This window comes from Mustela nivalis, assembly GCF_964662115.1.
Source record: "Mustela nivalis genome assembly, chromosome: 14".
Classification (NCBI taxonomy): domain Eukaryota; kingdom Metazoa; phylum Chordata; class Mammalia; order Carnivora; family Mustelidae; genus Mustela; species Mustela nivalis.
The window spans coordinates 10,539,545-10,563,735 of NC_139033.1; the positions used below are offsets into that span (position 1 = coordinate 10,539,545).

General features: G+C 43.2%; 1 protein-coding gene across 11 annotated transcripts in view; it reads left to right on the forward strand.

The window, feature by feature from the left end:
• HECTD4 (HECT domain E3 ubiquitin protein ligase 4) overlaps window positions 1-24,191 on the forward strand; it is a 184,725-nt gene that overhangs the window by 113,557 nt on the left and 46,977 nt on the right. For 6 of the 11 annotated variants that reach the window (XR_014302557.1, XM_082698252.1, XM_082698254.1 and 3 more), the window contains exons 29-46: window positions 190-365; window positions 2,349-2,484; window positions 2,602-2,743; window positions 2,862-3,028; window positions 5,315-5,461; window positions 6,300-6,484; window positions 8,733-8,886; window positions 9,777-10,057; window positions 10,270-10,459; window positions 10,604-10,678; window positions 11,713-11,794; window positions 12,993-13,195; window positions 13,850-13,985; window positions 14,785-14,967; window positions 15,450-15,614; window positions 15,990-16,159; window positions 17,057-17,172; window positions 22,499-22,602. Coding sequence is in view for 10 of the 11 variants with exons in the window: in XM_082698252.1 (XP_082554378.1) it covers window positions 190-365; window positions 2,349-2,484; window positions 2,602-2,743; window positions 2,862-3,028; window positions 5,315-5,461; window positions 6,300-6,484; window positions 8,733-8,886; window positions 9,777-10,057; window positions 10,270-10,459; window positions 10,604-10,678; window positions 11,713-11,794; window positions 12,993-13,195; window positions 13,850-13,985; window positions 14,785-14,967; window positions 15,450-15,614; window positions 15,990-16,159; window positions 17,057-17,172; window positions 22,499-22,602 (2,812 nt within the window). In the remaining variant the exon portion in view is untranslated. The remainder of the gene's footprint in view (window positions 1-189; window positions 366-2,348; window positions 2,485-2,601; window positions 2,744-2,861; window positions 3,029-5,314; window positions 5,462-6,299; window positions 6,485-8,732; window positions 8,887-9,776; window positions 10,058-10,269; window positions 10,460-10,603; window positions 10,679-11,712; window positions 11,795-12,992; window positions 13,196-13,849; window positions 13,986-14,784; window positions 14,968-15,449; window positions 15,615-15,989; window positions 16,160-17,056; window positions 17,173-22,498; window positions 22,603-24,191) is intronic. The other 5 variants (XM_082698258.1, XM_082698259.1, XM_082698261.1 and 2 more) reach the window with 1 other exon arrangement.

A 24,191-nucleotide genomic window follows, 5' to 3' on the forward strand; every position in this document is an offset into this window, starting at 1 on the left:
CGAAACTGGGCCAAAGGAACTAAAATTGGTGCATTTATAACACTGCTCTCTCGGCTAGGGGAAGGGGAGCGATATTTATCAGATTTCTTTTGCTTCGTTTCCCTCTATTTGTTGTATCCTTTGTCATTAAAGAACACTGGTTTTGGTGAACGTGAGAACGACTAAATGCACATCAGCCTTTCTTTATAGGGAGAAGTTCCTACAAGAAGTGAATTCTCTCATTCAGAAACCCTCGCACCCACTGGCTAAAACGAAGACGTTAGTGAAGAGTTTAATGAACCGAGCCGAGCTCTTGTTGCACGTCACCATCGCGGCCCAGTCCGGCCTCACAAGAAGCATCTCGGGGACCCCTGCGGAAACACCGGGTACAAAGCCAGCCCCGTGCAGGCACTCTGCGCTATTCCGTCTCATAGATTTCTCTCATAGATTTTGAGATCTCATACTCAAAGCCAAAAACAGACTTTGCGTTGACTTCAGGTGGTGTTTTGTAAGTCAGTTGAGCTTCAGGGCTACCTCCCCACCTGCCTCATTCAGTTTTTCTTGGGAGCCCAGTGACATCTGTTTTTATAATCTAATGCCCCTTACTTTTAGTTTAAGGCATTTTCCTAGTAGCACGTCTAATTAGATAGGCAACATTGTGAATCTTGTAGTGCATCATATTTTCCTCTTAAAACTGAGTTTGCATCGCACCTTTAGTAATCATGTGCAACCTTCTGGCATGAATTTTCAGTATTTTCCTGGTCACGTTTTAATTGTTAGCCTGAAAGGACATTTCTCAGAGAAGTCAATGAGCCTTCTTTCTGAAGCTGGATCCCCAGCACCAAGCATAGCCCATAATGACAGTTGTTAATTCTTGTCCTGAGAGAGCAGGATGAGTAAACATGAGACCCCGTGTTATCAAACCCCATAGCCTGATGGACACTGCCAAGTAGACGAACCTGTTTTCATCCCAGCTGAGTACACAGGCTCCCCTCATACAGGAGAGAAGTCTAGGGTGGTTCAGGTTTCTGACCCTAGTGAAAAGAGACCATTTGCTGAGAACATCGGGGGGAGTGTGCCAAGCCTACAGTATGATCACATACCGAGATTGTCTGCTGACCGTGTCCCTGGTCATGAGGCCTTGGTTAATTAAAGATCCCATGTAAAGACTTAACCACTCAGTGAGGCTATGATGCTTTCCAAGAGGCTCTTGCCATCAGAGACCATGAACCAATAGTTTGCTGAGCAATAACATCTTCAAAAATGTTTTTATTTTATTTATTTATTTATTATTTTTTTTTTTTAAAGACTTTATTTATTTATTTGACAGATAGAGATCACAAGTAGGCAGAGAAGCAGGCAGAGGGAGAGGAGGAAGCAGGCTCCCTGCTGAACAGAGAGCCCAATGCGGGGCTCGATCCCAGGACCCTGGGATCATGACCTGAGCTGAAGGCAGAGGCTTTAACCCACTGAGCCACCCAGGCACCCCTTCAAAAATGTTTTTAGACTGAAACTGCCTAACCATTCTTTTTTTTTTTTAAGGTTTTAAAACATTTATTTATTTGACAGAGAGATCACAAGTAGGCAGAGAGGAGGAAGCAGGCTCCCTGCTGAGCAGAGAGCCCAATGTGGGGCTCGATCCCAGGACCCCGGGATCATGACCCAAGACGAAGGCAGACACTCAACCCACTGAGCCACCCAGGCGCCCCAGCTGCCTAACCATTCTTAAGACAGAGTCAAGATAAACCTCTTCTCTACTTTTTTTTTTCCCTTGGATAATCTTTATATATAGTTTTGTCATCTACCATCAAAGTGTTCTTTTGTAATTACAACCATTTCCCTGGGTAGTGCTAAGGAAGGCCCAGTCAGAGTCTAGCTCAAGCGTGATATTTACTCACACCAACTTGATCAAAGACAAGGTACCACCAAATGTCAGTAAGTCAGCTAAATAAATCTAGGATTCAAGTGGGGGAGGAAAGGCTGTCTCTGGAAAAGAAAAATGGGTTTAGATTTATTTGAATTAAGAAATTTTGATTCTAGAAATGACCTTCTCTGTCCTCTCTGGCTTTTTAGAATGCTTATATGAGGGTGAAGGCTGAGAGTTGATGAAATCAAATGAATCTTGCAGCCTTTTTTTCCAACCAAATATAATAAAATATTACAGTTTTTCACACTGAAATAATTTTTGACCCTAATACCTAGGTTTTAAAAAATGGGCCTAAAAATCGTCAGCGTGCTGTGCTAGCTGGTTTGGTAGATGAACTCTCCTAGAAAGCGAAGATACTCTTAGTCTAGTAGCATAGCTGTTGTTGCTGTCCTTACAAATCAGATGGCATGTATGCCAACGTTTTTATCCCTTTCTGTTCCAGCTTGTAAATCAGCTTCAGAAACAAAGGTGATATCTCATGCTGTGCGGCAGCCTGTTTTTCTTCGCAGCATGTCAGCTCCTTCTGATCTGGAAATGATTGGTAATGAGGATTTGGAATTTACCAGAGCAAATCAGAGGTAAACGGCTAATGGCCAAGGTTGGATCCCCACATGCCTTCAAACACCTTCATCAGAGCTCACTCCCCAAGTTGAGGGTCTTGTTTCGTGATCTTGCTCTGTTTGGTTTTCCTATAGGCGGCGCCACGTGACCAGCCACCGCAGCAGCTCCTTTACCCTCCTGCAGTCACTGGCCATTGAGGACAGCAGGGACAAGCCCACCTACAGCGTCCTGCTGGGGCAGCTGTTTGCTTTCATTGGCACCAACCCTGACCAAGCCGTAGGTCACGTTTTGCCGACTACAAAGGAATAGCACCTAGCAGCACCGGGCGGGGCGGGGGGGACGGGACTGTGTCAGCCCCCAAGAGTCAAGTGGACTTCCTTCTCATGCCTTTCAGGTGTCCAGCAGCAGCTTTCTTTTGGCCGCACAGACGAGGTGGCGGCGGGGAAATACTCGCAAACAGGCGCTGGTGCACATGCGGGAATTGCTTACGGCCGCTGTGCGCGTCGGGGGCGTGACCCACCTCGTGGGTCCAGTGACTATGGTCCTGCAGGGAGGACCCAGGTCAGTTATTTCTCGTAGTTCATACCTTCCTGACCAGGGTGGGCAAAAGGCCTTCATTCCAAAGATGACTCTTGAAGCCAAATCATAGACAGTAGTATTTACTGGTGTTTTCCCCTAAAATATTATATATATATATATATTCTTTTAGTGTTCCACAATTCTGTCACAACATCAGCATATGTAGCAGAAAGCAGAAGTCTCTTTACCCCCCTTCCCCTCCTGGATCCCATCCTGTCCCTAAGAGCTGCTTGTAACAGCTACACACCCGCAAATGGCTGTGTAATTCTCTTTGTACACAGAAGTGTGTATATGTATGATTTTTTTTCCTAAGTCAGATTATATTATACTGTAATAGAACACTGCCATGGGAATTGTTTTATTCAGTGTATCTTGGATATATCTGTCTTTTCATGTCAATGCATGTAGTTCTGGTTTATAGTTTTGAAGAACCTCATGGACCTCCAGGTGTGGATGGCTGTGTCTTCCTTAACTCCTCCCCTCCTGGTGGACACATAGCTCCTCATGGACACATGAAACATTTTTTCTGTTTTACTGATGTATAGTCAACATCCTTATACTTAGATTTTTGTGTACTTTTGTGCTTATTTTTACTGGATCAATTTCTAAAAACCCAATTGTAGATATGAACTTTGAAGAAGGTTTTATAACTTACTGGTGAGGAGTTTTTCTATACTATTCCCTACCGGGCTCCCAAGATCTTCAGATAGAAATAGAAAGGGCATTTGTCTACAGGTCCTGGACTAGAATTGTCTAGAGCTACTTGTGTCTCCTGACAGCTTTTTGAGAAATTCTGGCCAGCAAGCAGAGAGCAGTGGCTGAAGGAAAAGGCATTAACTAAGAGTAACGTGAATATCTTGAGAAATTTCTGTATCAATCAGGAGAGGCCGGGTTACTGTTTGGAAACAAAACTCTCCAAAACCTCTGGTTTATAAAATAGGACTTCAGTTCTTGCTCATGTCCAGCACAGGTGTGCCCCAGTCATGGTAATCCCGGAGAGCCTGGATTAGAGGAAGGGAGCGCCGTCTCGAAAGCTGTCTGTCCCCTTCACATGCTCATCCAACCAGAGTGGTGCCCAGGAGGCAGAGTGGATAGCACTGGCCACCACAGCTCACTTCCAGAATATTTCTCCATAACCCTGGCAGCATTTTTCCTTTTCCCCTCAGTTAGTAATGTCATGTCAGACATTTCAAAAAAATGCAGAAAATCCCAAAGTACAAAATAAAAATAAAATAGGTGCTGTAAATCCAGCACCTTAAGGTAAAACCTGTTAACATTCTAGTATATCTGTTCTGCCTTTATTCAGACCATAGACAGCCCCTGTAATGTTTTTAGTGGTTTGCATAGCACTGCCTCCTATTCCTGAACCTTTACTCAGATTCAATCCTGATTTTCCAACCTTAGATTTTATTTACTTATTTTTACTATTATAAACCGTATTCTGTAGCATATCCTTGTAGGTAAATCCAGATAGTTCCAGTTTAAAACTAATATTAATCGGGGCGCCTGGGTGGCTCAGTGGGTTAAGCCGCTGCCTTCGGCTCAGGTCATGATCTCAGGGTCCTGGGATCGAGTCCCGCATCGGGCTGTCTGCTCAGCAGGAAGCCTGCTTCCTCCTCTCTCTCTGCCTGCCTCTCTGCCTACTTGTGATCTCTCTGTCAAATAAATAAAAATAAAATCTTAAAAAAAAAAAACTAATATTAATCGCTGTAGAATCTACCCCAGATCATGTGTTTACATTGGGAAAGTCTTCTATCAGTTGGATTCTCATACTCTGCTAATAATCACAGTGTGGACTTGAAAAGGACACTTAGTTAATCTATTTGGGCCTTGATTTTGTCATTAGTACAATTGCATTTATAAAACTCAGTGCTGCATAGGATATTATAGGCGTGTTTCAGATGACTTCCTTATTAAATGCATTCGGGTCATGTGGAGTACCATTCTTTTGCCCTTAGAGATACTGTGGACTTTAACCTTGTAAGGCTCCAAGTTGTCCTGGTAGAGAGCCCTGCTTGACTTGACTTAGCCTCGAAGTTCCCAGACTTTTCTAGAGTGTGGGCATTGTCTTTGAGGCAACTTTAGATACGCTGCCTGATAGTCTTCTGTGGTCCTGTAGCCCGGGAAACACTGGTGATCTCCAAGATCCCTTCAGTTCTCGATCCCTCTAGACACTCTTGGGTTTCTCAGAAGAACACTCTGCTCTTATGTTCACTGTCACTCTTCTAACGTGGTTCAAGTAACCTTCGCTTTGGTTCTGTTTCGTAGAATTGAAGAACTAACCTGTGGTGGGATGGTGGAGCAGGTCCAGGAAGCCTTCGGGGAGACCATGACCTCTGTCGTGTCTCTGTGTGCTCGTTACCCTATTGCGTGTGCAAATAGCATCGGACTCTTGTGTACCATACCTTATACCAGGTAAGGAAGGCAATGCTTCACAATGTGAGTTACACTGCAGTGCGGTTGCTTAAAGAAAAATATTTTTAAATTAAAAAATTGGGTGGGGGCGCCTGGGTGGCTCAAATCAGTTAAGCGTCTGCCTTGCACTCAGGTTATGATCCCTGGGTCGTGGGATCGAGCCCTGCAACCAGCTCTCTGCTCAGCAGGGAGACTGCTTCCCTCTCTCTCTGCCTGCTTGTGATCTCTGTCTGTCAAATAAATAAATAAAATCTTTAAATATATATATAGTTAAAAATTTTTTTTTAATTTTTAAAAATTGAGAGTTTTTGGCTTTGATTGTCCAGTGACACTATCACTATGATTAAAGGAGCTTACCTCCTGACAGATACCTAAAGTTACTGTGTAAATTCCATATTGTTGAATTTTTCCTACATGATCATAATTGGCCAATAGGGACTGTATCACATTGTCAAAATGGAGAGGGTTGAAGGAAAGTAAAAGGTCCCTAGAAAATTTTTTAACATATTCGGCAAAAACTTTTTACAAATGCATTTATTTTCTCAGTGGCCTAATAATAAAATTCATAAGTTTTTTGTATTACGAATGGGAATCTTGAGTTGATTCCATCAATTTTTACTTAGCTACTCTATATGAACAAACCAAAACTTGAAGTTCTTTATTTATGAAGGAAATCCTCATTGAAAAGAAACAATTCCGTGTTCAGTTATGCATGATACCATCCTAAGTAATAGGCAAAGAACTCCACTGACTCGTTTTATGCCCTTTTGATAACCTGAATCTTAAACCCAAGGGCTGGTCAGTGACATTTACTGTGTGGAATTTTCCTCCTGGCCAGGAGTGAAGAGAAGTGCCTGGTACGCAGCGGCCTCGTTCAGCTCATGGACCGACTGTGTAGCCTAAGCAGTCAGACGGAGTCCAGCTCCAGTGAGAAACAAACCAAGAAGCAAAAGGTGGCCACCATGGCCTGGGCAGCTTTCCAGGTGCTCGCCAACCGCTGTGTTGAGTGGGAAAAAGAAGAAGGTAAGAAGAAGGCTTCCATTCTAGAATTCATTGACTTCTTCTGTTGACACGTTTATTTAATTATTTGTGCTGGCTGGGGGAAAGAAAGGCTATATTAAATTACATAACCAGATGGTTTAATTAATGATTTCGTGACAGCCTCTTCATCAGCATGCATCTCTGAAAATTTATGGCTACGCTATGACATTAAATGATTATCCTAAACCAGGGCGCGTGGTGCTCAGTGAAATAAGGCAGATACAGAGAGAGCTCAGTAGCTGTACTGAGTGATTTCCCTTATATGTGGAATCTGAAAAAGCCAAATTCCTAGAAACCAAGAGTAGAACAGCAGTTGCCAGGAATTTTAGGAGGAGATGTGGGGAGATGTTGGTCAAAGGGTCAGACTTCCAGTTATGAGATGAGTAAGTTCTGGGGTCTCATGTAAACTGGGATAGTAAAAATATAGTTAGGAGGTAGCACTTGAAAATTCAATGAAGCCAGTTCATAGAAATATTTATTTGGGACTGACTACAGTGTTGACAAAAAAAACATGGAAGAGATCTTCTCAATTTCCTGGCTTACTCTTCTAGGGTCGTATTATTCCCCACCGCCACCCCTAGCTTTACTGAAACATGACTGACAAATACAAGTTGTATACAATTTAGATTATAGAATGTGATTTTTTTAAAAAGATTTTATTTATTTGGCAGAGATCATAAGTAGGCAGAGAGGCAGGCAAAGAGAGAGAAGGTGAAGCAGGCTCCCTGCTGAGCAGAAAGCCTGATGTGGGGCTTGATCCCAGGACCCTGAGATCACGACCTGAGCCGAAGGCAGAGGCTTAACCCACTGAGCCACCCAGGCGCCCCTAGAATGTGATTTTTTTTTTTGAATGTGATTTTTTTAAAAAAGTGTACAATGTGATTATATATATATATATATGTATGTATGTATGTATGTATGTATGTGTGTATTTACATTGTGAAATGATTACCACAATCCAGTTAATACATCCATCTAAGTAAAGTTGAAGGATGATGTCTCCATGACACCCCAGGCGTATGTATAGAGCTTGGTTACTGATCTGTTCATTCGCTGTATGTTTTGTTGTCTTGAGAGTCAGGCACAAGATGAGCAAGCCATTGCTCTTCCTTGTAAGAAATAAGGTGCAGGGGGAGATAGAGCAATGAGCAAATGATCGTGGTGTGGTCAGTGCCATAACTGAGGTGCATGCGAAGTGCCGGGCCAGCACACAGGTTCCTCCAGACCAGCGGTGCTAGAGATCAGGCAGAGCTTCCCAAGAAGGTGACATGTGAGTTATTCTTACAGGTTAAAGAATGTTTCCATGCAGAAAAACTGTGTGTAGGCACAGGGATCCAAGAGAGCATGGGAAGTTCAGGAATGACAATTATTTTGTATGGCTTTTTACAAGAGCTTCTTGGGAGGGGGAAACCTCTGGAACTACAGTGAAAATGGGAAGATCCCGAAAGGTCTTTAATTGTGTTTGAGGAGAGAGAGGGTAAGAGTTAAAAATCAAGAGGTCTTCATCACAGTTTAAAAAAAAAGAAAGTGATTCTTCCATGATAATCGAAGTCTGTTCCTTGTTTTGTTTGAATTGTATTCCGTTTTCTTTTTTTTTTTTTTTAAGATTTTATTTATTTATTTAACAGACAGAGATCACAAGTAGGCAGAGAGGCAGATAGAGAGTGAGGAGGAAGCAGGCTCCCTGCTGAGCAGAGAGCCCGATGCTGGGCTCGATCCTAAGACTCTGGGATCATGACCTGAGCCGAAGGCAGAGGCTTTAACCCACTGAGCCACCCAGGCGCCCCTGTATTCCGTTTTCATTGAGAATAATGTCTTTCGGAGTGCATGTCGTTAAGCAGCTGCCTTCAGCTTAGGTCATGATCCGGGGGGTCCTGGGATTCATCCCCACATCAGGCTCCCTGCTCTGTGGGAAGCCTGCTTCTCCCTCTCCCACTCCCCCTGCTTATGTTCCCTCTCTCGCTGTGTCTCTCTCTGTCAAATAAACAAATACAATCTTACAAAAAGTCTTTCCCCAACACTGGATCATTAACCTTTTTTATGTGCGGAAGTGATCTAATGAGACACTAATTAGGTGGCTAATGGAATACTGAGCAGGTTAAAGAAAAATCAGGCAAGAGGCTGAGAGGGAGGACTCACCACACCTGCAGGCTCACCATGGCTTCCTTGGGTTCTCCCTTTCTTTCTTTCTTTCTTTCTTTCTCCCTCTCTCTCTCTTTCAACTCTGAAGGCGGCTCCACGGAGGCAGTACACTCAGGTCTGGCCCGCCAGGTGTCCAGCCTTCTTACCAACCACCTTGCTCGAGCAACTGAGTGCTGTGGCAACCAGGCTGCTGGGAACGACGCCCTCCAGGATGTCCTCAGTCTTCTCAATGATCTCTCAAGGTACGGAAGGCCCAGCCACAGATGTGGGAAGAGGTGGTTTTCCTCTCAAATGATTGGGTTTCCTTTGGCTGGGGATTGTCTTTCGAAACCTCTAAATCACAAGGCCATTCTGACAGCTTCTGCTTCAAGAACAGTGGAGAATAAAATCACTGGAAAATAGTAGTTCCAAACTGCGAGGATCATTTAGGTGAATCTCTACATTTAAAACAATACCATTTTCTTTAATACTTTGCTGGTCACAGCAGCTAGCCTTTCAACTTGAGGCCATTACAATCAAGAAACCCAAAATCCTTACCCTCATTATAGCAAGAGAATCGGTCAGGACATGTAGCTGACTCTTGTTCTCAGGCTGTGTCTTAAAAAAGAAGACCATCTGTGGAGGTTTGACACCATCTTGTGTGAGCCACAAGGCCCACACCTGCTTGTCCACATACAGCTACTTGTTCTTTGGTTTCTGCTGGACGTTTTCTTCTCAGTGAGATGCCACGGGGTCAGATGTGGCAGAAGCCAGACCGTTGAGGCCTGTGCAATGCCATGGGAGCTCTTAGGTCTTGAAGCACTGCTTAAAAAGGAATAAAGGACTAAAGTCTTCCTAGTTTGGGTCATGAAGTTGTAGGACTCTGTGCACTGTCTTGAACTATAGCATTGCAGTTCAGTAAATTTCATCAGGGATCAGAAAATTCTCAAAAACCTTTCCTTTTAAGTACTATTGATTGGTCAGTTCTGAGCTTTCATTAAATATTTACGAAAAACCTTAGTTCTCCTTCATAAGCACATAGTGCCGAATCCTTGTCTTCCTCAGGAACCAGGTCATCTCCATGTAGGGAACTCTTGAATTTCTATAGACCAATACACCCAGCCTTGTGTACCTTTTTTTCCTTCTTTTTCAGGAGTCACATAGGTAAAGCCATCCTGAGCCAGCCAGCTTGTGTGTCCAAACTCCTCTCCCTGCTGCTTGACCAACGCCCATCTCCAAAGCTGGTCCTTATCATTCTTCAGCTGTGCCGGGCAGCACTCCCACTGATGAGTGTAGAAGACTGTGGAAATGTGGAGCTCCCGCCATGGAGCTACTCTGTCCCCTCCCTGAACAGTGAGCAAGAGGATCCCAGCGACCCAGCATCCAAGATCGCCTCGTTGCTCTTAGCAAAGCTGGCAGATTACGTGGTCCCAGGTGAGCAGCTGGTGGAGAATGGCACTGAGGAGTCCACTTGCTGTGGATGGCCAGACCGAGCTTTCCATGGTCAGTAGCTGCTGCTTCTATGCCTCCTGCGATGGAGGAGCGGGAGATGGGATAGGGAGGAAGAGAGACTCCAGAACCAGAGTTTTCCCTGTGCGGGGCAGCGGCGCAAATAACACTGCAATTGCTCTTGTTTCCTTTTGAAGGGTGTCAGACAGTTCTTTCCCCAACTGCTTCTGAACCGGACACTACATTGACAAAAACCAGCCCCAAGAATTCCTTAAAAGGGGACAAAGATCCTGGAGAAGAGAGTGAAGCAGTGGATGGCAAGCTGTCTATCTTTATCCACAAGCGGGAAGACCAGTCATCTCATGAGGTTCTCCAGCCGCTACTAAGGTGACTGATGATTGTACTGGCCACATGCCATCAGGCACTGACCGTGTCCCAGGCACTGTGCTCAGTAAGCCCCTTACATGCATCAACTGTCTCAGCCCTCTTGACAACCCTAAGAGGTAATCACTGTCATCCCTGTTGTTACAGTGGAGAAACTGAGGCAGAGCTGAACCACAGACGCAGGCCTCTGACCACAGAGCCCAAGCTCTTATCCACAACTCGGTACTGTTTCTTCAGACCCAACAGGGAGCAAAAGCCCTGTTGAGAATGTATTGTTTGTGCTCAATGGAGAGTCTACAGTGTGATTTGGGGTTCGAGAAGGAATAATGTAATGCAGCCTGGTTTTAGTCATTGGCATCCTTCAGCCACTGGTAAATTTAAGGATGCCGTTGACTGTGAGGTGGAGAAATACGAGAAACTTTTTTTAAAGCTTTAATTCATTGAAGTATGAACGGTATGATTGCTCAATAAGGAAGTAATATACTTACCATCCCGATATACTTACTGTCCAAAGATTACAGCCCCCCAGAGCCCTGTTAGTGGGAGCGAGGACGACGGGAAGTCCTTTCACAGAACATGAGGGAATTGAGCATACATGTGTGTCTCAGGGGACGACTTCTTTCTTCAAATAAATGATGTGATGATGGTGTCATCCTCCTAATTGGTCCCTGGCCTGCTGTCATGGCAACGGAAAGCACTAGTGGGCCACTAGCATAAACTAAGCGGGGTCAGGCAGGTGAGTGCGAGATGCAGAAATCACCAAGAAGCATTCTTGGGCATTGCGGAACTTCACAGTGCAAATTTGGCGAAGGAGTTTTTGGAGAGCCAGATTTAAGAGGAGGAGGAAGCTGAATTATTAGAAAGACCAGTCATTCACACCAAAGCATCCAACCCGTGCCGTTGTTGAAGGTCCCTCACTCTGGGATTTCGATCACTTACTGAGTGTCTCCCAGGTGCCCCGCCTTCCCTGTATCGTAGGCTCAGATTTTGTTCAGTTTTTAGTTTGTATGTCAGTTTCATGTAGGTTTTAAATTACCATTACAACTATAAAAATAGCTAATGTTTTGATCCCTGAAAGTACTATAATTAAGCAATAATAAATCATTTCCTTTTTGAAAAATTGAGTCTACTATGGATTTTAAAATCCTCTGGTAGCATATAATGCTGGCCTGGCCAGTAGTAGGTTGCCTCACAGCCTGCAGTCCCACCTTGACCTTGCCTGTAAGATCGTCACCTCTCTCTTCTTTCCCTTGTAGTAGCTCAGAAGGACGGCCCTTCCGACTTGGTACTGGTGCCAACATGGAGAAAGTAGTGAAAATGGATCGAGACATGACCAAGGTAACCCTCATATGGAGACACCTGCTCTGACAAGACCCATGATTGAGGGATGTTTAGGTTTGCAGAGACATTTAAAAAGAAAAAAAAAGTTCCCACAGGAGGCAGGGTGAGAAACTGAAGTCAGTGGCTTAACTGAAGCCATTTTCAAGGGAGCTAGTCAGAATCAATTTGTCATTAACACAAAAACGTAAAAGAGAATTCTTAGTTTTGACCTAGAAGTTTTCTCTTAGCTCTATTAAGAAAGTTCTGTAGCCTAATAATACCTTAAAAGTGAGGGGCACTTGAGTGGCTCAGTTGATTTAGCATCTGACTCTTGATTTGGGCTCAGGTCCTCCTTCAGGGTTGAGAGATCGAGCCCTGTGTCGGGCTCTGCGCCAGATGCGAACATGCTTAAGATTGTTTCTCCTTCTCTTTCTGCGCCTCCCCACCCCATGCACGTGTCCACTCTCTCTCTTTCAAAATAAAAAATAGGGCACTTGGGTGGCTGAGTAGGTTAAGCTGCTGCCTTCGGCCCAGGTCATGATCTCACAGTCCTGGTATCGAGTCCCGTATCGGGCTCTCTGCTCAGCAGGGAGCCTGCTTCCCTCTCTCTCTCTCTCTGCCTGCCTCTCTGCCTACTTGTGATCTCTGTCTATCAAATAAATAAATAAAATCTTAAAAAATAAAAATTAAATAAAAATTAAAAATTAAATAAATAATACTTTAAAAACGGTAATATGTTAAAGGTTCAAAGAATAATAGAGAAAAAGAACTAAAGATGTAGCCCGCAAAAAATATAAATATACCCATATTTAAAAATCACACAATAAAGGGATAAAAATAGTAATATGTCATTTTTCACCTGTCAGAAAAAGAAAACTTATTATTATCAAGATCAGAGTAAACAGGCATTCATTCTCAAGTGTCCAGAGACAACCATACTCTTCTTCATGGTTTTATTTATAAAATCCAAAATAGAATCTGTATACCATAAATAGAGAAATGATCAAAGAAATAGTTGTTATATGTCAATTATACCTTAAGTTTTTAAACTTAAAAATTTGAATTGTATGCATACATATACCATATACAACCATAAAAAGCCAGGTAGTAACATGTGAGTTTTTGAGAATTGAGCCCGGATTGCTTTGGTAACGGGGAAGCAGGCTTTAAAAAGTGAGGAAGTGTGGTGTGGTGACATTCTCAAACCTCCCTCCAGGGCGGCTGCTGTGAGGTGATTACAGAAGAGGCCGCAGCTGCTCTTCGGAAGGCAACCAAATGGGCCCAGTCAGGCCTCATTGTCAGCGTCGGGCCACCCGTAGAGTCCGTCAACCCAGAGACTGTGAGCGGACTGTCCACAGGTGACAAAAAGAAAACTGCCCAGACTTCCATTTGCCGAGAGAGGAACTCTGAGCTCGCCAGGTAGTCCTTCCCTGTCTATACTTCTGTCCGATCTTCTTTGTAATGGACTTGTTCCTGGGGCTTTAATTATCATCCCCTTGACCTTCTGGAAATGAGGACTGAGGGCTTAAAATACCCACCTGAGCTTTTGGTGGACGAATAGGGTACCGCTGTTGGCCGAGTGGGCATCTGTAGCCAGAGGGTTGTTTTTCTGAGAAAGACCACTATCAGGAACACCAGTTACAACTTTTTTGAGTATTAGTAGACTCTGGTCATGCTGCCTTTACTTCTTCCAAACCAGCCCAGCTGTGCACATGAACTTCTCTCTAGAAGTAGGCAGGAGAAATGAAAGTCGCCTCCAGGAAGTTTGCAGGCGGTTCTGTGTTTACAGGCCAGGAATAGTTGCGGCGTAGCGTCAGCCCTCGATCCTGATGGTATAAGGAGTTCAAGTTTGAGGTCTGTTGTTTCAGAGGATTCTTTAGGTAACAGAAAGAATATGAGAGAAGTGTTTTTTTTTTCCCTGATGATAATTTAGCTTCTCTTTTTCTTAGTCAATGAAATCCGCTTTTTCTTGTATCATTAGAAATTTTTTCCATCTGACGATAACCCTAAGAGCCATTGCCTGCATTCTTAACCACCCCTGGGCATTGACACTTCCTCTCTTGACGCTTGCAGGACTGACCCCGTCCGACCCTTCATCAGTGGGCACGTGGCGAACAGCATGGCTGCAGAAGTGATCGCCTTGCTTCATAGCTTGCTAATGGCACCTGAGTCAAATGCTGCTCAAATATGGACCACAACGGCAGAAAAGGTTAGCACAGTGTCCCCGCTTAGCGGAAGAAGGGAGGAGGAAGTTTGTGTTCTGGTTTAGCAATTGAATCCCACCTAGGAAGGGTCATATTTTAGTAAAGAGAGATTTTGCAAATTGACCAGATGGACTTATTAGTGGTTTCCCCCTCACATTTGCTTTGGTTTAATCGTTTCACATGTTACCCTTTGTCTCCTGTCACTGCCAGTTCTGATTTTGCAGATGACTGGGGACATGTTCTCAGGAAAAGAATGGCACACCTTGTTTCTCCTTCTTGTTCATGTTCAGTTGGTCCCAACATTAGGGAATCATGAAGCCTTGGTTTATTGGATTTGTTAAGTGTATTTACTAAGTCCTAAGGAGGCCTCTGTGATACATACTCCCTGAGAGCTGTGTCAGAAATTCATGATGAATAGTTTCCTAAGAACTAGGGACCTGTAATCCATTTCCGTTTGCCACAGTCATTTTTTCAAGTGAATGCCTTAAGGAAATTAGGTGTTGAGTTGTAGGCAGTCAGCTGTGATGGTTTTCCTACAGATAAGTTTTTGTCCTGTTTTAGGGATTTTGTTAACAGTGTTTGATTCTCCCCCATTCTGAGGTTGTGTGTTTCCAGTCCTGTCTAATGACATAAGGCAAATATGGCAAGATGTCAAGGTCATACCTGGTAGTTACTTCATCCTTCCCATAGCCAGAGCTCCTCCAGTACACGGGAGCCAGCCACTGTCACAGACACATCATCACCCTTAATATCGAAAATGACTAAAGCTTTAACTCCTGCTACATGGCTGCTTCTTACGTTTAGGTTCTGTCTCGTGCGCTGATGTACATTCCACAGTTGGGGAAGTATGCAGAGAGCATTCTGGAAAATGGCAGCAGTAGTGGCAGGAAACTCGCCAAACTTCAGAGAATCGCCCGCCAGGCTGTCGCCGCACTGTGTGCCCTCGGAGGCTTCAAAGAGACCATCAAGATAGGGTCTGAGGTTCAGGTAACCAACCAGCCAGCATTTCCCAAGTTCCTGCTCTCCCCAAGTTACTGCATCCATTGATTCACTGATCATCTGTAAAGATGGTATCATCCATCCAGTTGGACAGAAATCCTTGTTCCTTCATGCTAAATAAGGAGTGTGAGAAACTCATGAATTCTAATCCACACTGTGCTACAGGTTATTCAAATATTAGTACAGTACTCTGTGATGTTAACTATCATACTTATGCCCCATGGTGTCCCATGGTGTCACAAATATTTTAGAGCAGGAAGTTTGAGATTCTGTCATACTGTGATACCTTGTAATAGGCTTGAGGACCTGTTATTTGAACTCCCATTCAGTGCTTCCTATCTGCACCGTACTGAACTACTCCTTAATGCCACGAACGACAGCTGTGAATTTACTTCTCTGCACCTGTCCCATGAGAGAGTTGCGTACACCATCAGAGCTGGTCAGTGGTGCTAATCCATCTTTGTCTCTAGGTTTTAGGTAGAGGAATATCAGGAAGCATTGGAGTCGTGGCTTCTATCAATGAACAGGAAGGTATAGCTACAGTCAGATTCCCACCCATAGACTGTAGAAAGACTTCGCAAGCATCAGACACATTGACTATTCCATTGTCTAGACTTTGTGTTCCAAGATCGGAGGTAAGGTGATTTTTAACTGCATTATTAAATGTCACTACAAATGGTAACCATGCTATCATGAATAATGAGCTCACATACAGTACAGAGGCACAAATACTTAGTTATCTGAAGTGTTATTTGGGGTGTATATTTATATATAGGGCATAATTATTTCATAGTAACATTTATGTGAAGATTTCTTATTTCTTTGGTTAGGAATATTCCACAGGGTTTTTGTATTTTTAATTGTTTTGGACTAGCTTGCAATTTTCTGTATGGTGCTTTTACTGTTTTGACTGAAATTTTGAGAATTAACTCCAGATAATAACACCCTCATTTCCTAGAAACTAACTACTTGAATTTAACTTTTTGCCATGCCCCCCCCACCACCATCAGGCACTGCCTCTTCATAAACTGTCCATTACTGAGAAGGTAGTACAGGCAGTCCAGTCCATGTTGCTTCCTCAGGAGGGAAGTCTCTCTATTCATACCTCACTTCCTGCAACAGGAGATGGGTCAGCTCCTGTGATGGCAGTCGTTCGGCTCCTGGCTGAAATAAGAACAAGGTGAGCACCCTCCAGAGATCCCCTAATGTGGTGGTGCAGGCCGCGGAGGTGGGGGGCCTTGCCGGACCCCTCCACTCCCGGCATAGTGGGCCCGCAGTGTGAAGTTCAAGACCAGCTGAGAACAGAGACCATTCTCTTGTGCTGCTTCCTACATTTCTGTTACATTCCCCAACTTCTGCAAGTTTTGTTGCATTGTACAATTTAAAACCATTTAGCTGTTTCCTTAAGAAAATAAGTAAGCAATCAAAGTGTGATCTGTGGAACCCATACTTTGGGAAAACCACTTTGTTCTATCCCAGTGAATCTCTCTGCCACTTTACCTTGTTTAAATGTCTCAGGCTCTGTTAATATATATCTGATTCATCACTTTCCAAAATGATAAGGAGAAAAACCAGGGAATGCCCTCAAGTGTTGGTGTCAGAAGGGAAAGCAGCATTTTCTTGCAAATACATTTAATTACCGCAGTAACAACGGGACTTCTTAGAAAGTTCTAATATGTATTGTGAATTAGGCGAGAAATCGGCATACAGATTTTCCAAGTGTCTGGGTTCCTCTTATTCCCAGAACACTACTATTGCCCGTGGAGCACAGTTTAGGCGATGTTTCTTAAAAGATAATGCTGATTTCTCACTTGGCGCCTTGTATCTCCACTTGTGTGAAGATGGCAACCATTCCCCCTCTTTGGCTTGCCCGTACGGTGTCAGCAATTACTCGGGGGGAAAAGAGAAGTTATGTTTCCAGACCAATCCAGTTCAGAAAAAAAAAAGCAAGTGGAATGGGGAGTTTGTACCTTCTTGTAAATTAGGGGGAAAATATGGTTGAAATGCCTTTCATAGTTAACTTTTTAGAGAATGAACATTGATGACTTTGAAATATTATAAATCTTTTAACATTAAGAGCATGCCTGGTCATGGCCCAGCTTTTAGAAGACAGCTTATTCTGTGAAGAATTCATACAACAGTGTCCAGCAGCTGTGGAAGTTCTCAACCTAGTAGCCCAGGAATGCAGTGCTGGTAAGTACCTGTGGCTTTCTGTACCGTCCTCTATTATTGAGTGTTGTGCGCTCATTTCCGGTTTGATGATGGAATGCTAACATGCACATGCACACACACTCCAAGTAGCTGAACTCTAGGCAGGACTAGCACAACTTTTATCCCAGATGTAGAAATGTAAACAGCTTTCAGTACTCATGAGGTGGTAAATCAGTGTTTTTTAATTTAACTTGGGGACCATTATGGCATGTTTTCTCTCTTCCATTCATATTAATTCATTGCATTTATTTTCCTGTTAGAACTATTTATGAACACTTAGGGCTACTGATACTTTCTGACTCTTGTCATTGGCTACATTTGAAATCAGAGGTGTTTGCACTAACATCCATCTGTGTGTGTGTGTGTGTGTGTGTGTGTGTGTGTGTGTGTGTTTAAACACAAAAATAGGGAGACAAGTATAAGGAACCATCAGTTTCAGCAGTTACCAACTCATGGTCAGTCCTGTTTCATCTGTGCTGTACCCCCCTCCTGGATTGTTTTCAGGAATATTCTTTGATATTATTTTACCCATAGATATTTTGGTATGTGTCTCTAAAAAATAAGGACTCTTAAAAAAACCAGAATACCATTTATCGTATCAGAAAAATTAACAGTAGTTCTTTAATATTAACTATCTAGTCCATGTGCAACTTTCTAATTTTCTCATAAAGTCATACTTGAGTTTGAATTTGTTTATTTGAAGCAGGAGCCAAATAAAATTCTTACACTGTAATTTCATTGCTATCTTTTAATTTTCTTTTAAAATCTTGATTCCTGGGACGCCTGGGTGGCTCAGTTGGTTGGACGACTGCTTTCGGCTCAGGTCATGATCCCGGAGTCCTGGGATCGAGTCCCGCATCGGGCTCCCAGCTCCACGGGGAGTCTGCTTCTCTCTCTGACCTTCTCCTCGCTCATGTTCTCTCTCACTGTCTCTCTCTCAAATAAATAAATAAAATCTTAAAAAAATAAAAATAAAATCTTGATTCCTCTCATTATGTTCCTTATTTTTGTTTTTAAGATTTTGTTTATTCATTTGCCAGAGAGACAGTGAGAGAGGGAACACAAGCAGGGGGAGTGGGAGAGGGAGAAGCAGGCTTCCTGCCGAGCAGGGAGCCCAGTGCGGGGCTCGATCCCAGGACCTTGGGATCATAACATGAACCAAAGGCAGATGCTTAACAACTGAGCCACCCAGGTGCCTCCATTATGTTCTTTTTGCCTTGCAATTTATTTTTTGAAGGGTTTTCTATGGTCTGGATTTTGCTGATTGTGTCTCTGTGGTGTCATTTATTGTGTCCCTCAATCTTCAGATTTCCTGTAAATTGGTAGTTGGTCCTGGGTTGTTTTAAGTGAAAATTTATGCTTTGTCCCCAAGGATTTAACTGGACTCTAAGGGAAATTGCTCATAGATTAATATCCTTGAGTGCTCTAGTGGTAGCATTTTCATGAACTGTAAGGAATAAATGAATATTTTTAACTTCCTTACTGGTTTTAGTGGTATCCTTTGTGTATGCAGGGGGTCATTTTTATTATCCATATTATTTATTATTTCTAATGCCATTTGCTTTTTCAGTCACTCCCTAATCTCCTCTTGGTCCTTAAGTTTTTGTTCTTTTTCCCATGGTACCAATTTCTGTTAGTTGGTCTTTGGTTTGGTCTTCATTCCATGTCTTACTTTTCAAATCACCTTCCTCTTTAGGGGTAGCGCTGTGGAACCAGTGACCACATTAATAAACTTCAGAGAGATCCTGAGCATAGAGAATAAGAACAGAAGAAAAGAAATTTGCTAGGCTTCTCAGGGGAAATTCCTTGTGACTAAATGTGTGCCCATAATTCAGCTTTGTACTCGTGGTTGGGTCTTCATTCCTGGCCTCTACTTTTTCCATGTTCTTGGCCTACCTTGCAGATCTACATGACTGATTTTTAGCAAGCATGCACTTGCTGAATTGATCACTGACTTTCCTTTCTTTCTTTCTTTTTTAAAGATTTTTATTTATTGGAGAGAAAGAGCACAAGCTGAGGGCAGAAAGAGAGGGAGAAACAGGCTCCCCCCCTGAGCAGGGAGCCAAATATGGAATTTGATCCCAGGACCCTGGGATCATGACCTGAGCTGAAGGCAGGCACTTAAATGACTGAGCCACCCATCACTCACTTTTTTTAGGACTCTTTCTGAGTATCCTTTTTATACATTTTATTGAATAAAGGAGTCTTAAACTGTGAAATTAACTTTCATACTTAATGTACAAGCTGGGAATCGTAGTGTTTGGAGCAGTGGCCTCAAATGGTTTTAATAATAACCCACGTAACCCATCTTCCCTAATGGAAAAGAACTCTGCAAAGAGTTGGATAGAAATGTGTGGGAAGTGTTTATTAATTGCACAGAAGACTGTGAGCTTATACACATCAATTTATATCCTAAAATAGTGTCTTCTGTTAAGTTTAACAGTCCTTAATGAGTCACTTAATAGGTTACCAGAAAGACCCTTGAAGTTTAAAGCACGTATCAAGGTTTGCTGGCTTTTCAGTCCTTTACCTGTGAACAATCACCAACAACCAACCAGCCCTGCTTCTGGATTACGTTATAACACAACAATGAATTCTTAGAGCCCACAAAAGAGTCTTGGACTGTGCTTAGAAGCAAAGCTGTTTAATAAATGATTCAAGGTGATGGGTAGAAGAGAAGGTTCTTTGATTTTTATTTTTGAATGTATCAAGACTTTTTATTTAATGTGTGAAAATGTGAAATTTACACATAATAATTAATACACTTGATTCTCTAAAATGAAAAAAAATTCAGTGAATTTCTTCCATTATTTTACTTCCTCTGGGATGAATTAAGCAGAATACTGGGCATTATAATGTTGACTTACTCCTAACATAATTTTCTAGCTTCTCTAATCCAGGGAAAAGAATATCTAATTTCCATTTGGTCTAGGAAGATAAGCAGTATGCCAAAGAGCTTTTTCCCATGAAGAAATATTTCTGTGAAGTTCACTGAATCCCTTGGTTGAAATAGCATGGGAAACAGATTTTAATCTGAAGAAAAAGCCTGTAGAAACCAGAAAAATTCCCAGCTTTATGTTCTTACAGAAGCCAGAATCTCTCTGGTCCTGCTGTTTTTTTCTCCTGCCTACTTCCTAAATATACACATTCCCTGAGCCAGAGGTTCTTTTCAGACTTTGCAAGTTCATAGGAACCCCTCGGAAGCATGTTTAAAATGCTTTCCCAGCTCCACCCAAAAGTCAGAATCACTTGAAGGTGAGCCTGGACTGTTGTGCTCAGAGGGGCCCAGACCTCACTTGACGAAACTGCACTCAGCTTTGCTGACCCATCTTCTTTGCATTCTGCCCTCCCCTGTGCTTCCCATAGCTGCTTCTGTGGGTGGTCCCTCCCTGGCTAGCCAGGCCTCTCGGACCTTTCTCTTAGGACTCCCAGCCTCATGAATACCCCACATTTAAGACTAAAGTCCTGGGGCGCCTGGGTGGCTCAGTGGGTTAAGCCGCTGCCTTCGGCTCAGGTCATGGTCTCGGAGTCCTGGGATCGAGTCCCGCATCGGGCTCTCTGCTCAGCCTTCAGCAGGGAGCCTGCTTCCTCCTCTCTCTCTCTGCCTGCCTCTCTGCATTACTTGTGATCTCTCTCTGTCAAATAAATAAAATCTTTAAAAAAAAAAAAAAAAAAAAAGACTAAAGTCCTTATTTCCTCTGGAGTCAGCTCTCCTTTCCAACTTCCCTGTTTTAGGTCATACTGTCATACTCAGACTGTGTTTTTTGTTTTGTTTTGTTTTGTTTTGTTTTTTAAGATTTTATTTATTTATTTGAGAGAGAGTAAGAGAGAGCATGAGAGGGAAGAAGGTGAGAGGGAGAAGCAGACTCCCCACATTGTAAGAGTTATTTGTTTCAGGATTTTACTTATTTATTTGAGAGAGAGCACGGGAGTGGGGAGGATCAGAGGGAGAAGCAGACTCCCCACTGAGCAGGGAGCCCAATGCGGGACCCGATCCTGGGACTCCAGGAGCCCCAACTCTTATCGTTGGCTCTTACAATTTTTTTAAAGATTTTATTTATTTATTTATTTAGAGACTGCGTGTGCATGAGCAGGGGGATTGGCAGAGGAGGAGAGAGACTCTCAAGCAGACTCCATGCTCAGTGTGGAGCCCGACACACAGCCTGACCCCATCACCCTGAAATCCTGACCTGAGCTGAAACCAAGAGTCATAAACTTAACTGACTGAGCCACTCAGACACCCCAATTTTAAGAGTCTGTGTAATTTTAGCTGTACTAGTCTCTGACCAGGTAGCACATAAATCTTTTCTCCCATTCTGTGGGTTGTGTTTTCACTTCCTCCATAGTATCCTTTGAAACACAAGTGTTTTTCATTTTGGTGAAGTCCAGTTTCTTTCTTTTTTCTTTTATTGCATATACTTTCGGTGTCCTAGCTAAGAAACCATGGCCTAATTCAAAGTCATGAAAATTTACACCATTATTTTCTTCTAAGGGTTTTTTAGTTTTAACTATAAGTTTTTTTCAGGTCTTTGATCCATTTTGAATTGATTTTTGTGTGTTGATTGAGGTACTCCCAAGGCCTCTGACTCTTGACTCTCCTAGACCTTTTCTCCTTTTGCCAAACCGCCTGGAATTCCCTTCTTTCTCTGCTTATTGAGACCCTGTATTTTCTAAGCTCTAATTTGAGTCTGTCCTTACAAAGCCTTTCTGGGTCCCGGAGTGAAGTGTTTGTGCTTAGATCATATGGCATCCCGCAGCTGCGTACTGCGAGCGTCTGCGACGTGTCGGAGCGCACACCTCTCCTCTGTCCTCCTAGGGCGGGAGCTTTGGGCTCACGTATCTTTGTATTCTCCAGCACCGAGCACTGTGCCTTGCTCCTAGGAGATGTTAAATAGATAGTAGATGTTTTAAAAATCCGTTTCAATGATGAGCTTCCATTTTATTGAGTGTTCGTCCTGTGCTAGGGACTTAACTAAAAGCCCCACTTGTGTTACTTCATCTCCTCATGACCTTGTGAGGCGCAGGTGCTGTTGTTACTCCCGTACCGGAAACGAGACGGTAAATGCCGGGTCACGAAGCCAGGTCCTGGATCCAGGCAGCCCCACTTCAGAACTCACGCACTTGCCCGTGTTGCTGCGCTGCTTTGTGTAGTAGACAAAGCTATCGCAGACTATTGGCTTTTATTATTTTTTTAAGGAATTTGCATAATCTCCGAAGCATTTAATTGTTTTGACCCAACTCCAGAAGAGCTGGAGCTCTCTCGGGGGTGTGGGACTAACGTTCACGTGTTCCGTGTGCTCCCCTCCAGGAGAGCGACTGGCGGTGGTGGAGGTGCAGTGTGAGCGGCTGCGGATGCTCTACCGGGACTGCGCTCGGCCGCCGCCGCCGCCACTGCAGGCCGACCGGAGACAGGTGAGCCCAGCTGCCGGGCGCCGCGTTAAAGAAGGCCGCTGGCCCCCGAGTGCCCTTTAGAATGAGCGTTTGCAAAGCCGTGGGAAGGTGCACGCTCTGTGCTGATGCGCTATCGTCTCTGAATGTCCGGGCGCATCAATTTGACATTCTGAGTAATGAAAGATCACAGCAAAGGAGCAGAACTCATTAATTTGTAAATAATTTCTCACATTATCAGTAACAGAAAAAACTTAGAAAATTTTAGATCTAGGGGTGCCTGGGTGGCTTAGTCGTTGGGTGTCTGCCTTCGGCTCTGGTCATGATCCCACGGTCCTGGGATTGAGCCCCATATCGGGCTCTCTGCTCGGCAGGGAAGCCTGCTTCTCCCTCTCCCATTCCCCCTGCTTGTGTTCCCTCTCTCACTGTGTCTTCTGTCAATTAAAGAAAATCTTTTAAAAAAAAGAAAATTTTAGATCTATAGTCCATATAATATAAGTTATAATGATAAAAGTATACATAGAGATTGAGAGTTGATTAGAAAGCAAAAGTGGCAAAGTGTTCCGAATTGGCATCTCGGTAGATGTTCTTAGCAGCTTATTTGTAATAGCCCCAAAGTGGAAACAACCAAGATGTTTACCTCCCTGATGAATAGATGCATCAAATGAGTGCATATCTCCATAAAATGGGATGTTATTCAGCTTTAAAAAGTGAGGAAGTATAAGCCACAGCAACTTCTTTCAAGAAATGTCTCCAAAGGCAAAGGAAACAAACGCGAAAATGAACTTTTGGGACTTCATCAAGATCAAAAGCATCTGCACAGCAAAGGAAACAGTCAACAAAACAAAGAGGCAACCCACAGAATGGGAGAAGATATTTGCAAATGACAGTACAGACAAAAGGTTGATATCCAGGATCTATAAAGAACTCCTGAAACTCAACACACACAAAACAGATAATCATATCAAAAAATGGGCAGAAGATATGAACAGACACTTCTCCAATGAAGACCTACAAATGGCTATCAGACACATGAAAAAATGTTCATCATCACTAGCCATCAGGGAGATTCAAATTAAAACCACATTGAGATACCACCTTACACCAGTTAGAATGGCCAAAATTAGCAAGACAGGAAACAACATGTGTTGGAGAGGATGTGGTGAAAGGGGAACCCTCTTACACTGTTGGTGGGAATGCAAATTGGTTCAGCCACTTTGGAAAACAGTATGGAGGTTCCTCAAGAAATTAAAAATAGAGCTTCCATATGACCCTGCAATTGCATTACTGGGTATTTACCCCAAAGATACAGATGTAGTGAAAAGAAGGGCCATCTGTACCCCAATGTTTATAGCAGCAAGGACCACAGTCACCAAACTGTGGAAAGAACCAAGATGCCCTTCAACGGACGAATGGATAAGATGTGGTCCATATACACTCTGGAGTTTTATGCCTCCATCAGAAAGGATGAATACCCAACTTTTGTAGCAACATGGACGGGACTGGAAGAGATTATGCTGAGTGAAATAAGTCAAGCAGAGAGAGTCAATTATCACATGGTTTCATTTATTTGTAGAGCATAACAAATAGCTTGGAGGACAAGGGGAGATGGA